This window comes from Lissotriton vulgaris, chromosome 3_1, assembly GCF_964263255.1.
Source record: "Lissotriton vulgaris chromosome 3_1, aLisVul1.2, whole genome shotgun sequence".
Classification (NCBI taxonomy): Eukaryota; Metazoa; Chordata; class Amphibia; order Caudata; family Salamandridae; genus Lissotriton; species Lissotriton vulgaris.
The window spans coordinates 1,029,848,687-1,029,864,704 of NC_141689.1; the positions used below are offsets into that span (position 1 = coordinate 1,029,848,687).

The 16,018-nt window shown below is 45.4% G+C and overlaps 1 protein-coding gene across 2 annotated transcripts in view; it reads right to left on the minus strand.

Moving 5' to 3' along the window:
• Positions 1-16,018, minus strand: part of RIC1 (RIC1 partner of RAB6A GEF complex) — a 979,735-nt gene that overhangs the window by 388,052 nt on the left and 575,665 nt on the right. For both annotated transcript variants that reach the window (XM_086961422.1, XM_086961421.1), the window contains exon 9: positions 12,798-12,942. In XM_086961422.1, the coding sequence (XP_086817548.1) occupies positions 12,798-12,942 (145 nt within the window). The remainder of the gene's footprint in view (positions 1-12,797; positions 12,943-16,018) is intronic.

A 16,018-nucleotide genomic window follows, 5' to 3' on the forward strand; every position in this document is an offset into this window, starting at 1 on the left:
CAATACTTCATTGTTATGACATTGTATGAATAACTACTGGCTTATCTGTGAAACTAAATAAAGTTTGGGACCGTTGGTCTTAAAAAAAAAAAAAAAATGTAGTGATAGTGGGGAAACAAAGCACAAAGAAAAAAATGAAAACCTTTTTCTGTGGTAGAGATGAGGTTAAAAGGGTCCCCATTTTTACCTCTCTAGGGCTCCTATTTGATGATAAAGGGTCCTGGGGTCCACAACTGAAACACAAAATCTAGATCTACCTCCGCGCTTATGGGCTTTACAAAACGACTAGGGGCCAGACCCATGGAAGCTATTTTGAAGTTGTACAAGGCCAAGTGTCTAGCAATAGTGACGTATGGCTCAGAGATCTGGGGGTATAGCTCACAAGATCATCATATTCAAGTGGTAGAAAATACATTTCTAAGAACCTTATTATCTGTACCACAGTCTACCCCTACTTTTTCTATCCACGCGGAGATGGGTTTGGGTTATGTCTCTGACACATTGAAAATAGCCCGCTGACATTGAGGTGCCGGGTTTTTAGAGACCCGGTGGTGCCAGGGGATCACACCCGAAGACCTCTAGGTTCTCCCTGTTCTGGACTTACAGAAACACAGAGTCTTCTAGGTGAAGTCAATGATCGAGTTTTATTGGCTGCAACCAAGTAACATGCGTCCTAGAAGTACGACAACACGGGCCGTAAGTTCTCAGGAGACTGTTCGTTTTTACAGAACCAGCCTTCTCCTTATATACACAAATAATAGCTGTAGGCAAGAATTCTTGAGTTTATGATATGGCTATACACATATTTTCGTAACAATACAAAGAGCGAAGTCATGCTGGCCAGCACATATTTCAGATGTCCGGTTGGTGATGGATTACCCCGCCAAATCCAGAACTCCCATCAGATATCGATGAAATGCAAATAAGGTCGAGCACCCTCCCATCATAAAACGGGTCATAAACAAGAATCATGGACAGGTGTGTGTGTGTATGGAAAACATAGTCTGTATGTAGTGAATGGTTTATGACATGTTGTGCCTTGATGATATCTTGCTCGGCCACTGGGCGAGGAGCTGCCCGAGCAGGCTTGGCTGGAGGCAGTGGAGGCAGCTTCGGCCTGGTCATGGGGAAGTCAGCTACAGAGGACGTGTCCTTTAGATCGGCTTTAATCAATTGACTTATATGAGGGCAAGTCCTAAGATGGATGCCGTTTACAAAATGGAGTTCGAGGGTTCGGGACGGAAACTACGATTTAGGGGTGTTAGCATCACTCAATCGTGACGCAAATACATAGGGATAATGTCCTGATCATTACCGGTTCGTAGATACCAAAATCGTCATGGTACGATGATGTTTTATGACGCGAGTGTTGGACCTCGATATCTGTAAAACAGCGGGGTCCAAATTTGCAGTACCACAACATGTTGGCTTAAGACCTGGCTTAACCAGGAGATCTCACTGAACCATATGATCCTAAAAGTTTGTCTAGCTCTAGATAACGCTGGTAAAATTACGTGGCTGGCATACATTGAAACTACATTTAAAAAACTTGGACGACCTGGGCTTTTTCTGGCCCCTGAAACTGTAAACAAAGAAGACATAGACCTGATTAAAACCGTTATGGTAAACCTTCTTACAACCGAAAGGGAGGAACTAGAGTTGAGAAAACCTATGGTAAGAGTGAATTTGGTTTAGTGAGCTCACCTGGTATTGAGCCTTATCTGAAGTTAGTAACACGCCCTTTCCATCGGTATTTGCTAACAAGATTCCGATTTAATATAATTAATCTCACCCTGGGAGATTCCCCTAAATGGGGAACACCAGATAAGGCCGACCTCTGTAAGTGCGACAATTTCTCCATACAAGATACTCTACATTTTGTTCTCTTTTGCGAGTATTACGCAGACATCAGGAAAAAGTACTTGTTACCTGTGTTAAGGGAAGCAGGGTTTGTGCAGGTTAGGCCAATACTTCTTTATTGCAACTGTTGAGTAGTGCACAGATTACATTTCATGTCGCAAATGTTCTAGTGGCAGCAGAGTGGATTAATAAGATTAAGAAAAGAGTAGGTTATACGGGGGCTGTAGTCTGTTAATGAATATATGTGTGGATCATTTTAAGCTTATTATATATAGAACTGTTGAGCTACTTTTATACACAGTATTAAGAAGGATCTATAAGGAAATTTTAATGTACATATATGTGTGGAATTTTTCTTGTGCAATAACCGTACTCAGATGGATTTATAATGACATTTTAATGTATCCGAATGTGTGAAATTTTTTTATTTAACATATGCTGGATTTGCACAAATGTGTAATAATTGTACCTGTGTCTTTTTATGATATTAAGTTATCGAATAAAAGTATCTGACTGACTGACTGACTAAAACAAAACACTGTTGCAAGAGTGTAGCTGCCAGACTGGCTGGCTCTTTAACCTCAAGGTATTATCTTGCGCAATAACAGATTCAGACGACCATAGAGTGAATAGGCCCTTAACATGGTAAATTGCCCCAGATTAACATATGTGAAAGTGAGTGCAAGACTCAAATGGTTGTTTTCTACTTTACATTCGCAGCAGTCTGTGAGAAAAAAAAAACTTTCCTTACAAAGTGATTGTACAAAGTTGTTCCAATATGCTGCAATTTTAAATATAAAATATTGATTGCACCCAGTGGCAAAGAATATCTGGAGAGACCCGAACGGCGTTGGGGGAATTTCTGATGTTGGGTTGCCAATATTCTTTGTCACTGGGTAGATTCTCTCTGGGATTGAACTTCGGTAACTGCTTCATTTTGTGATGAGCCTACTGTTCCGCCCTAGATTTCAGAGTCTTGGGTTGAAACTCAAAGTAAGCTTTGCAGTCCTCCAAGTGATGGGGTCTCTGCAGACAGAGGTTGTAAACCACGGACTGTCCCTCTGGGAGAATTTGTGATGGCACTTGCGGCAGAAGCAACAAGCATTTACAATGCAATAGGTCTCGCATTTGCGAGAGTTTGAGCTATTAGCATTGTAAATGACAATGCCTTTTATTTATGTGTTTGAAAATCTGCAAGCTGTGCGTAAACAAGCACTTTGTACTTATAGTCCTTGCTTATGAGAAGCAAACTGACAGTCTCTTTTACGGAAAGCCTTGCTTCTCGTAAGCAAGGACTATACGTACAAAGTGTGTGTTTATGCACCGCTTGTAGGTTTTCAGAACAAATTTATAAAAGGCATTGTCATTTACAATGCCAATAGCTCCAACTCTAGCAAACGCTAAACCTATTGCATTGCAAATGCTTGTAGTAGCTGGCAAGATGTCTCAGTCAGTTAAACGCTTTTTGCTGGCATCTGGTGTGAGCTGAAGGTCACACACTGGGAAGGACTGCTCAGAATGTCAGTCTTCTGAGGTTTATAACTTCAACTGGAAACATTCCTGCTCACTCCTGCTAGCAATGCTATTAGTGAACTAAGAGCAAGTCAGTTGTCATGAATACCTTATAAGTGGGCTATGTTATGTTAGGCAACCTGGTAAAGTGCACTGTGATCCACTCTATACTGCTTCACACTATTGGCGCTGAGGTAATGCAAACTGATAACTGAAGAATGAGAGGAAACTAGACACTGTTTGGCATAAAGCCAAGTTTGAAGGCTTCCCTAAAGGAAAACGGATCTTGCAGTTAATGCAAAGAAAGAGGAAAAGTTCCAGACATAAGCAGCTATATCCGAGAATGATCTGCCTCCCAGTCGTCCCCTCTTAAACTTTGAGACAACAACTAGGTGACTGTTGGAGGAGCACAACCTACGGGCAGGGGTATATTGTAAACATTTCTACTGGAGATAGCAAGTTTCTGTCCCATTGAAAGACTATTTATACAACACAGAAACTGAAAACTAATCTATGTTAGCGATGGCAACCAATGTAAGGAGCCTAGAGCCGCTGAAGCATAGGTATGATAACCAACATCATAGTGTAAGTCTGTCAGCAGCATTTTAAATCGGCTGCAGCAGTTTAAGAAGTTCTGTGCATTAACCTAGAAAGAAGGAGTTACAAAAATCCAGACAACTAAGAATTGTCAACTGGATGTAAACGCGCCTAAGCAGCAGCAAGGCTATACATTGCAACTAAAAAAGCGAAACAAGTGTTTGGAATGAAAAACTAATGGCCCCTGTGCGCGCCGCTGTTTAGAACAAGCCCGGCAGTGGTGCGTGTGCGTGCGGTCTGCTCTTTTTGTAAGCACATACTCGTGCCTATGGCAGGCCCCTGCTCACTCCCGCAAGGTGGATGCCGCCACAGGCACGAGTATGTGCTTCCAAAAAGAGCAGAGAGACGGCTAAAGGTCCTCATATGCGTTGCATGCACGCAGTGTATGCAAGACCTAAAAAGGAGTGTGCGCAATACCATCTTTTTATTCTCTGACCTGCACAATGGTTGCCCTAGTGGGTGCCTCGGAAAACACCCCTGTGTCTAGGTCTCGCAATTGCGAGATTTTGAGCTATTGGTGTTGTAAATGACAATGCCTTTTATTTATGTGTTTTAAAAAACCTACAATAATAAAAGGCATTGTCATTTAGAATACTGATAGGTCAAAGCGAGACCTGTTGTATTGCAAATGCTTGTTTACAAGCACCCCATGCTGCACTTTCACGCTAATAGAGCCCACGCCCCTTTGTTTGAGTGAAGAGTGTCTAAAGAAAGGTCCGCTGCCACTGTTAAAGGAAGGGAAGGGAAGAGACAACTGTACGTGTGGTAAGGGTAGGGAGAAAACAAGCATTTGCAATGCAATAGGTCTCGCATTAATGAATGTTAGAGCTATTGGCATTGCTAATAATAATGCACCAACAAAAACTCAAACTTTCAGTAATGCAAGACCTATTGCATTGTAAATGCTTGTTACTCTTAGAGATGCGAATAGGGAGGAAAAGGAACATCTACATTGAAGTGGCCTTGAACTTGACCGGCCGGCACCCCTAAACCGGCAGGGCACCGGTCCACGGTCTTTAATGCTGCTTGCCCTAGCCAGCATGAGCCTGAAAAAGGTAATGGTCAGTGGGTCCCTGACCAGGAGTGATTCACCAGCCACCAAGTGAGAACAGTACCTCCTGCACATCACTCGACACATAATGCTCGCAACTGCCTAGATACTGCTAAAGTCATTTTGATACGTTTAAAGTGTCAGAGCGCTCCGAAGAGCCCGTAAAGTGCCATGTTAGCAGGCAAACACAGATTACGGCTGTCGCTGGAAAAATGTCCCTCCCATTACACTTTCTAGCACACACACTTAGCAAAGCACAAGGCGAACAGTTCTAATGAGACATTTCAGTAAAAAACTGCTCACAGTGCTTGATGGCGTGCGCTTGGAAAGGCTCCTAAATTTCTGCCTCAGACATGAGGACGCACACGAACGCCTTTATGGGCTCTTGTGACGGGGTCTGGGAGGGAGCAGATGGCGTAATGCCTTCTACCTATTAATGAACCCATTATTCCCGTGCGCGTGAATTCCACCTCCAGCATGCGGGCCCGCCTCAGATGCCTCAGCCGTAGAGTGGCGCCATAGCTATGTAAGGAAAGGGGCTAAAGTCGAACAAATCCTGCAGGGGGTTGTGGCGGGGCCAAATGCCCCCAGGAGAGGAGCAAGAAGAGGATAACAGCCAATGAGCAGACATAATTATGCGGCAGGACTCCCTCTCTTCATGACTGCCCCTTCCATAAAGTTCATACCTGTACGTGTTAGTACTGTGGGGTCACAGAGTGAAGCTGCAACGCGAGGCCTGCAAAGACTTGACTGGTAGTATGCTTAGTTTAACAAGCAAAGCAGAAAGCAGCTCCACAGCCGGGCCGGGGAGGAGACCTGGGAGGGCGATAGCTGGCCGAGCATGCGCTGTACCTGGAACTTTCGGGTGTTCTGTGGCTCGTGCCCAGTGGAGGTGCATGCGGACTTCAAAAGCCGCCGTACTTTAATGAGGGGGCCGCCAAAGCGCCCAAGCCAAAATAAAAAAAACGAAGTTCGGCGGGATCCCACCCTGCCTTCGTGAATGCCGCATGGTGCGGCCAAAGCAGGATTTCAGGCGGGGCTCCTGTGAGCAAGACTGAGCCCCGCGTGGTGCTGCAGTGAGCTGCTGAATACATGAGACTAGCGCAAAGTCCCCACAAGAGCTAGTAAGTGGGGCATGCTGTACGTTTAGAGCGCGCATGCGCATTTAAAAAAACTAAATTACATGAGGCTGATGAGGACGGAAGGGGGACAGGAGATGTGCACATCGCGTCTTTATGTGCGTGTTTGCGGGTGTGTTCACAACCTGCAATCGCCCCTGGGCGTGCCAATCTCTCGTCTCCCTTCCGAGGCAAGTCAGCAACAATAGGCGTCGCTGGCGATAGCACTTTACGCTGCGTCGCCAGGCGAGACCTAAAAAGGCAGTTATCATTTAGGAATGAATCAACAGGAAAGAACTTAAGGAGGATACAGGAACAAGAGAGTCGTTAGTGTGGCGGTCAAAATTAGAAAAGGCTTCAGTGAGGATACAAAAAGCTGTGAGTGTACGTGTGTACTGAAAAACAGTGCTCTAACTGAGGACACAGGGAAGTGGGCGTGAGTATGGGGGGCGATGGGCTTTTTACAGGACACAGAAAAGAAAGCTGTCAATGTGGACATGAGGGAAGAGACAGCTCTCTGTGAGGACATTTGAAATAGACAGCTGATAGTGAAGGCATATAAAAACACACCCCTGACTGTGAGGGTGGCTGTTTTTGACAGTTTAGGAAGGGAAGCTCTCATTGAGGGCTTAGGAACAGACAGCTACCTGTAAGTGACAGCATAGCAAAGAGCTGGCTGCCAGAGACGGCGTGAGACAGAAAAGAGAAAAACTAAAAGAAGTTGGTGATAAAAAGTGCACAATGAGTAGATGAGACAACTCCCCTGAAAGAGATATGAAATTAAAACATAGCTGGGCTGTAGTTTTTCCAGCCACTACAAGGTTTTGCGTCCGGTCTCCAATGGTTAGTTGTGGCTCTGGGCCTTTTATTACGCGCTGCTGTGTCGCAAGGAATTACTTCAAGCTCTTTGGTCAAACAGGAATCACTTAAAGTCCTGCTCATTGCTCGCAACGAAGAGCCCACGTTGACCTGTAACATTCCGTTGTTCTTCGCACACTTAGACACCTCGCAGTGCACTTACCGTGTGAGGGCCTGCAGGCGGGGGGATTATGAAGTGTTTATGACAGCAGGTAAGCGGACACCCTCCATAATGGTGTTTGTATTGAGCCGCTGACATCACTGCCCTCTGCCTTTTGGAGTGCGGCTCTCGCCAGGGTCTAAGTGCGGGCGCATTAGCATCTCCCCATCTGCACGAGTGTTACTTGGAAATGGACGATACCATTAGACAGGCTTCAAAGGGTTCAACTCGTGTTTAGATTGGCGAGTGCTGGGGCGGATTTGAGACGTTGAAAAAGCAACATTGTGCTCTCTGTTAAACACCTGAATTTCATCTTGCTGTATTTTGGCTCGTAAAATGAACTCCGAGATATTCATGGTGTACAAGTGAAGGGGGCTGTTAAAACGTGAATCACCTACCCTATTAATGCCTGTTTTACATAGCGGCGATGTGTGTTTAAAAATGCACGGAAATACACTTCTGCTTTTACCTTGAAGGCGTGTGTGGTCATCTTATGTATTTTAAAATCCGTGTCAGCTGCTGAGCTAGGGGACAGGCTTCTTCTACAGATGTTAATGCTCGAGCTTGTGGTACCTTTCTGTGCACTACCTGAAAATAACATGCTGTCGCCTTTGCGGAACAACAGATGCTTGTTTACATTGCGCTTTCTCCTTAATGAAAAAACAAAGTGCCTACACAGAGTAATGAAGGAGTGAGTGTCAAGCCGCCAGTAAAGCATCCAGTCCAAGTGGGTGGGGCTAAAACTAGACAGGGTGGTAACCAGGAGGGACTAAAAAGCCTCACTTACAATGTCAAGCCAGCGTTTAGCATGGAGGATGACACAAGCCAAGACAAACAGGGGGTGGAGCCTACACTCCGCTTCTGATAGTGAATCGATCACAAGAAGCCTCGCGGAGCGAGCAGTGCGCATGTGCTGCAACGCAGGTCTGAGAGACCTAAAAAAGACATAATTCTGGACCCCAACTACCAGATGGCAGAATCATGCATAGCATGTGAATTCATAAAATATTCATGTTGCAAAATCTGCATTTATTATAGCATTGGCTTCATTGGCTACTGCAACAACGTTTAAATAGGCACCTAGCAACGTCATTAATTAGGGTCTTCCAGCAAATATCAATCAATCAATCACAGCATTTATAAAGCGCGCTACTCATCCGGGAGGGTCTCAAGGCACTGGGGGAGGGGGTGCGCTACTGCTCGAACAGCCAGGTCTTGAGCTGCTTTCTGAAGGAGAGATGGTCCTGGGTTCGCCGAAGGTGGGTGGGGAGGGTGTTCCAGGTCTTGGCTGCCAGGTAGGAGAAGGAACTTCCTCCGGCTGTGGCTTTGAGGATGCGTGGTACGTTGGCGAGGGCGTGGCTGGTCGAACGTAGCTGGCGGGTGGGCGTGTAGAAGGTCATGCGGTCGTTATGTTAACAAGCCTTGACAGGGTTGAAAGCATTGCAGTCTGCCGGATCTTTGTCTATAATATATAAACCACATCTCTGCACCAATGTAACCTCAGCAATGAGAGTTAGCCTAAAAGCAAAATTCAGTTTTGCCACACCTTCCTGCGGCCGACAGCATGTGAAAAGTCAGTTGATATAAGCTTGTAGTTCCGTCTGAAAACAAAGGTGCATGTGCCAATGGGGCCCTGCACCGTATAACACCACACGAAAAGTGACCATTTCAAATTCAGAATAGAACTGAAAATGTACCTGTTCTGCCTGCTGACGCAAATGGCTTCTTGATTTTATTACTAGCTGCTTTTCTTGTATACACTCCAGTATCTGTAGTCCCCCCCCCCCCCCCCAACCCGGCTAAATACTCCATTACTACTTTCGATTGATGTCGGTAATGACAAATGCTAAAAATAAACATTTCTCAGCATACATAGAACATCAGGCATAGAACACTATAGTGGCGTCACTCAGGCGTTTTGACCAGGGTGGTGGCAGCACCTTGTGATCGTGCTTGGGATTGGTGAAGCAGACTGCGAGTGATCTCTTCTGCTATTCGCCTCACGCTGCAACTTTCAGTCAACCCATTTTCAAAAATTCTATTTTTAACCTCCAATTGATTTAATAATTGTGTAGTGTGTATTTTTAAAATCCACCTCTGTGTACCGCTGTGTGCGCTGCTTACCGGTCCCCCTGGGCCCCGTTCCACCGCGGCTTGACTGTGCCGATTGACGTGGAGGGCTAGGTTGAGCGCCATCTTGGGGGGTCCCGGACCCCGGCTGGACTCGAGTTAGCGGTCCAGCTCGGGGAGGGGCCTGGGCTTCAAAATAGAATTGAGTTTGGCGTGTCTGTGCGTTTGACCAGGGTGGTGGCAGCACCTTGTGATCGCGCTTGGGATTGGCGAAGCAGACTGCGAGTGATCTCTTCTGCTATTCGCCTCACGCTGCAACTTTCAGTCAACCCATTTTTAAAAAATCGGGGAGGGGCCTGGGCTTCAAATAGCAATGTGCCCCAGAGCGCGCAGCGGGCGCGCCTTCTGCGCGCCGAAGGAGCGCCAAAGGAGGGCCCTTCTGTGCCAGTCCGTGCCTCGGACGGGCCCAGGGCCAGCCATACTGCCTCCCCTACATATGACCGAGCTGGGCTACATAGAATCGCCTACTCCTGCACCGATCTCCTGAAACTAGCTCCTCCCGCGGAACAAAGCTGCTGTCAACAGAGAGAACCTGAGCACGTCGGGATGGTCTGTCCGAGCTGTGGCTTTTCTTCCCAGCTCATACTTCCCTCGCGCTTAGGGGCCGATGCGGATCACACTAAAACTGTCAGAGCTGGCCTAATTTAGCAGTAATATTTAAAGAAGAGTGGCACTTTACCTCCGAGCAATTAGCGGTGGGGGTGGAGGGTGAAGTTCTTCATTTTTCCCTTATTATTAACCCACACTTTACGCTGAGGGGGTCCTTGGTCTACAGGCCCCCAGGCCCTGCCATTCATTTTATTGAGACGTTGGAGGACTGTATTGTGCCCTGGGCCTTGAACTTTCCCAGATTTCTTCTGGTCGGCGACTTCAATATTCACGTTGACAACATTGACGCTCCGGAATCGCGCAGACTTGAAGAGGTCTTGGACTTGTCACAGCTCAAGCAATGGGTGTCGTCTCCAACTCATACCGGTGGTCATCTCTTAGACCTGGTATGCTCTAACTCTCCCGTTAAAATGTTAGGCCCGGAAAAGGTTACCTGGTCTGATCACGACCTGATCAGGTTTTCATGGGATGTGGATAATGTGGGTAGATCAGCTTTGACACCCCCCGTCAGTCACCCTCAGAAAATTAACCTGGCTATGTTTGGCCAGGAACTGTTAAAAACATAACAGTCACTCTCACCCGAGTTGGACAAGGCGGTTGATGATTTCAATGGGTGGGTGCGACAGGCGACGAATGCGTCCACCAAACATGCTACCGCTCCCAGATTTCGACACAGCCCCTCTCAACCCTGGTTTTCCCCTGAGCTGAGGGAGCAAAAACTGGGTTGCAAAAAATAGGAGCGAGTCTGGAGGCGCGACTATAGCTCTGACGCAAAGGCCGCCCTGCGCACTGCCCAAAAGAAATATTATGCCGCTTTTAAAACTGCTAAAGGACTATATTATGCAGGAAGAATAGCTAAAGCGGAAAATAACAGTAGAGAAATGTTCTCAATTGTTAAAAGTTTTGTGTCCCCTGTTGCAGAAACCACTACTCTTCCATCCTCTGGGGAATGGTGTGAAGTTCTGTCTAATTTCTTTACAGGCAAGATAGCCAAAATTCAGCAGGTCCTTACTTCTACATCATCGACTGGGAATCCAGGGTTTAACACCCCTTGTAGGTCTGATCCCTCTGATACCCAACAGCTCACTAACTTTGTGTTGGTAGCAGAGTGTGATGTTTTGCCTCTTCTCGAATGCCTTAAATCAGGCTCTCCCGCCGATCCGTGTCCGGCTCGAGTTATGTCAGAAGTGGCAAGCACTGTCTGTGGGGATGTTACCCAGATCGTAAACCTCTCTCTTTCTTCGGCAGTGGTCCCTGCTGAGTGGAAACAGGCTAAGCTTCTGCCGCTTCTGAAGAAACCAGGACTTGATGCCACGGTTCCCGGTAATTACCGGCCTATTTCTCTTCTCCCTGCCTTAACTAAAATCTATGAGAAAATAGTCTTCCGACAACTAGAACATTTTGTAGAGTCATCCAACGCCCTGCACCCAGCCTAATCGGGCTTCAGGGCTGCTTACAGCACTGAAATGGCCCTGGTAAAGATGACTGAGTCGATTCGGGAGTGTCTGGACGGGGGCGGCAGAGCAGTCCTGATCCTATCGGATCTCTCTGCCGCATTCGATACCGTCCCCCATGCACTCCTCACCTCCAGGTTATCGACCATCGGCGGCAATGCCCTGGCCTGGGTGTCTTCATTTCTTTCGGGTAGGACTCAACAGGTTTGGATGCCACCTCATGCCTCGGAACCAAAACCACTCCTTACGGGGGTCCCACAGGGCTCCACTCTTAGCCCCCTACTGTTCAACATTTATATTACCCCCTTGGTGTATCTTGCGGAACAGTCCGGGGCTAAGATTATAGGATATGCGGATGATACGCACCTTCTTTTCACCTGGCCTGACGATCATCTGGACACAGCTAAGGTCCATCTCTGCCTATCCTCAGTTTTACGCTGGCCCAATTAAAATGTAATGAGGACTAATCAGAGGTCCTCTTTTACGGATCTTTCCCCCCAGGTTTCAAAAATTCGCTGTGGCCCCCGAGTATTCCATGTCCTAAGGAAATGGGTGGCCCTGCGAAAAATCTTGGGATTTGGTTCGGAGAGGATCTAAAATTTGAGGACCATATAAAAAAATTGACCGGAACGTGTTTTGCCACCTTGAGAATGCTCAGGAAATTCTTTCCACTACTCCCTAGAGAGGCGAGGGAGACTGTCGCCTGAGCACTCATTTTAGCAAGGTTGGATTTCGCGAACTCCCTGTTCAGCGGCATTCCAGCTTACCTGACCAAACATCTGTTGGCCATTCAGAATGCCGCTGTTCGTCTCCTTTGTAACGTTCCAGAGTGTCCGGTCTCATATGTCCGACCTCCACTGGCTCCCAGTACCTCAACGTATCCTCTTTAAAACCTTGGTACTTGCGTTCAGAGCGACTCATGACCAAGGTCCAGTCTAGTTAAAGAAAAGATTTACACTGTATGCCCCTACATGAGTTCTCCGATCATCTTCTCTATTTAAAATGACCCTTCCCCGATTCAAGCGAACCAGATTAGGGGGACAGTCCATTGCTGTGGTCGCTGCCCGCGCCTGGAATGCTCTCCCCTTTCATCTGCGCTCTAGTCAATCGGTAGCCCAATTCAAAAAGAATTTAAAAACCTACCTATTCTGTAGCAGTTCTTTAGCTGGTCCTTGCTCATCCGTCTTTGCTTTTCTCATCGCGCCAGGATACTCCCCAGTAACAGTGCGCGTTACAAAATCATTTATACATATACATACATACAAGCTGCAATGATTGGACTTCAATTGCAGTTAAGGTTTTGGTATACCGGACAGAATTTACAGAAGGCAAGAACGTAATTATTTCACAGAACAAACCCAAAATTGATGGTACAAAAATCAATTACATGAAAATATTTAAGAAAGGAGTCTTATTTTAAAGAACCATTGTAACTTAAATATACTCACGCAAAGTCTCCACCCAGAGTGCACAGAAGATGTGCCCCAAAAACACTCCATAAGGAAAGGCCACCACATTCCCACGTCACCATCACAACACTACAATCAGGCGACCATCGGATCAGTTTTACAGCTCCAGTTTTGTTCCAAATATCTAGAAAAACGAAAAATAACCAGATAAATAAATTACTATTCATCCACAAGAAACGTGGCCCTCTTCATTTAACACTGTTCACGAAAAAGCACATCGTTAGTCTACTTGTTTTACATTAACATGCTGCTCTTTACATATGTGTTGAATTGAAGAAGGACACTTCAATGTAGGTTGCAAAGTAGTTTAATCCTTAAGCAAGCAGGTACACAACTGACAGGTACTCAGTCCAGCGTCAACAAGAAACCAGTAGAACACATAGAGGAAAGTGGAACACAGTACAGTACATTCTAAAGAATGTGGAATGTGCACAATGAAAGATAAATTACATATTGCACAACATAACACATCCCCTTTGGAGCACAAAAACAAAAACATAAAAATGATCATAACAAGCATCATCCCTTTCCTTTGAACAAAAAAAACAAAAAAAAACCATCTTTTATAGTGGAAAACTTTCAGATATGTAATCAGGCAACCAAACAGGAAGCCTTCTTTCACGTCTAGAATTCCTGTTAGAGCTGAAAGTTTCCTGACCAGCACAACCTGAGACAGGAAGACTGGGAACTGTCAAACTAGTCAAAGCATCTTGATCACCTAAACCTGATACACTAGGGAACAGCTAAGTTAGAGCTATCAGCATCCCCACTGGAGACGTTAGCATTAGATGACACAGAAGAAGTTGAACCCATCAAATCCTCCAAGTCAAACAAATTAGAGGATTTACTGAAAGAGTGCAAAGGAACAGAATTAGATAAATTGTTTTTGTTAAAGGAATCCAAAGGATCATAAGAATTGTTTTTGTTAAGAGAATCCAAAGGATCACAACATATAGCAATTCTTTTAAGATTCCACACCCGTCCATCAGTAAGATGAACAGAATTGTTCATTACTTCCACAACTTGCATAGGCTCATAAAAACGACTTTCCTCCTTCGGAGTTTTGCCAGGTTTTTTGACTCTTACCCACTGACCAATGTCAACATTTTTAACATTGTGCTTTGAATCATACCAAATTTTACCCTTTAAGTGTGAGGCCTGACTCTTTTCTTTTACAAGGTCTTCAGACCAATTAACAACATTGGATTTGAACAACCACCCAGGAGTGAATTTGGTACGTGGATTTCTACCACGCATGAGAACAAAAGGAGGAAACCCCGTTGCATCACAAATAGAGGTTCTGTAAGACCAAACCATTTTTAATACTTGAGTTTCCCAATCCTTGTTACTAGCAGACATCTGAATGGTGTTTTTAATGACTCGGTTGAAGCGCTCAACCATGCCGTTGCTGTTGGGGTTATATAAAGCAGTGGTTTTGTGCTTGATACCCAATTTATCAAAGTACTCTTTAGCTTTACAGGACATAAACTGAACTCCATTGTCACTTAATAAAACAGAAGGAATGCCTTCTAAAGTAAAAGAATTGTCCAAGAACTGTAAAACAGTATCAGTATCAGCTCTGTTAACAATCTTTACAAAAGGCCATCTAGAGAAAAGATCCATCAACACTAAAATATACTTTTGGTCATCACCAATGAGACCCATAATGTCAATTACTGTGTGCTCCCACGGTGAACTAGGTTCCACCACAGTGCACATAGGAGGCTTACACAAAACCAAAGATTTATCAGCAACTTGACATGATTTACAATTCCTCACAAATTTATCAATATCTGCATCCATTCCAGGCCACCAAAATGAAGTTTTCACAGTGCGTTTGGAACGGACAATTCCAAAATGTCCTTCATGGCATAAAGCCATGATAGAAGAACGCAACGTTTTGGGAGGAATGATCCTTTCACCAAACCAAATGTTACCTTCCCTGACCCTTAGATTAAATCTGACCTCCCAAAAAGACTTCAAAGGATGTTTGCTATCCACTTTCTTAGGCCAGGAACCAGCTAGATGTGATTTGACCGATGTTAATTCATCATCATTGAGATATTCTTCATCCCATTACCCTCGTCGCCACTTGTTGAATTGAAGAAAGACACTTCAATGTAGGTTGCAAAGTAGTTTAATCCTTAAGCAAGCAGGTACACAACTGACAGGTAGTCAGTCCAGCGTCAACAAGAAACCAGTAGAACACAGAGGAAAGTGGAACACAGTACAGTACATTCTAAAGAATGTGGAATGTGCACAATTAAAGATAAATTACATATTGCACAACATAACAATATGGGCAAAAACATCACTAGCCACACCCCCTGTGACATTTAAACGCACGCGCCAGGCACCGTTTGAAACCTGGAAAAGCTGTGTACTCGGCTTCTAGAGCTGTGAAGTGCTCTCGAGGGCAGCCCACTCCATTCACGCCCACCCTCAAGCTAAGGGTAAATTATTTAGTTATTTTTTAGATTTTGTGATTTACATAATAGATGCAAAAAAACGGTCAGCCTGGAACGGAATTGTACCTATTTTCCTTCCAGAAGCCTTCCCTGTTTTTAGCGTCGAATTGTCCATCTAACGTCAAAACGATTCATGTTGTTTTTGATAGCTCCCAGAGTAGAGGTCGGGAGTTCTACACTTCAACAATAGAAGCTTCTGGAAGAATTGCTAATAACATTTGTTGTCAGTCTCCCCCGCAGGTCGCATTCTTTGCATCTTCCTGCAAGGCTGTTCAGGGTTTTTATAGCGACAATCGTACGCCTTCCTGATAGATGGGGCCTGGGGGCTCACGAAGAGATTCCATACTTTCCAACACCCAGACTTAAATGTCAACACTGCGTTTCCACTGCGCTTACTTTGACTGGTGACAACATCCTTACGCCCCTGTAGCCACAACCGTTGCATGCCTGGACCCGAAATTCCTGGGGGGAGGGGGTGTTTAACACTCCTAGCCAGGGCTGGCGCTAACATTGGTCGCACACTGTGCAGCAGTTTTTTGGCGCCCCTCCTCCATTTCCTCCTTCTCCATTGATTACCTCACTACCACTCATCAACAATGCACCTCATCTTCCAGCCTATAGCATCTTTCTGACAATTTATAGGGCTACTCATAGTTTACTCACACTCACTTCTGTGATCTGCATGGTACACCTTATTTGTAGCAGCACATTAACCCTCTGTGCTGTGTGGGT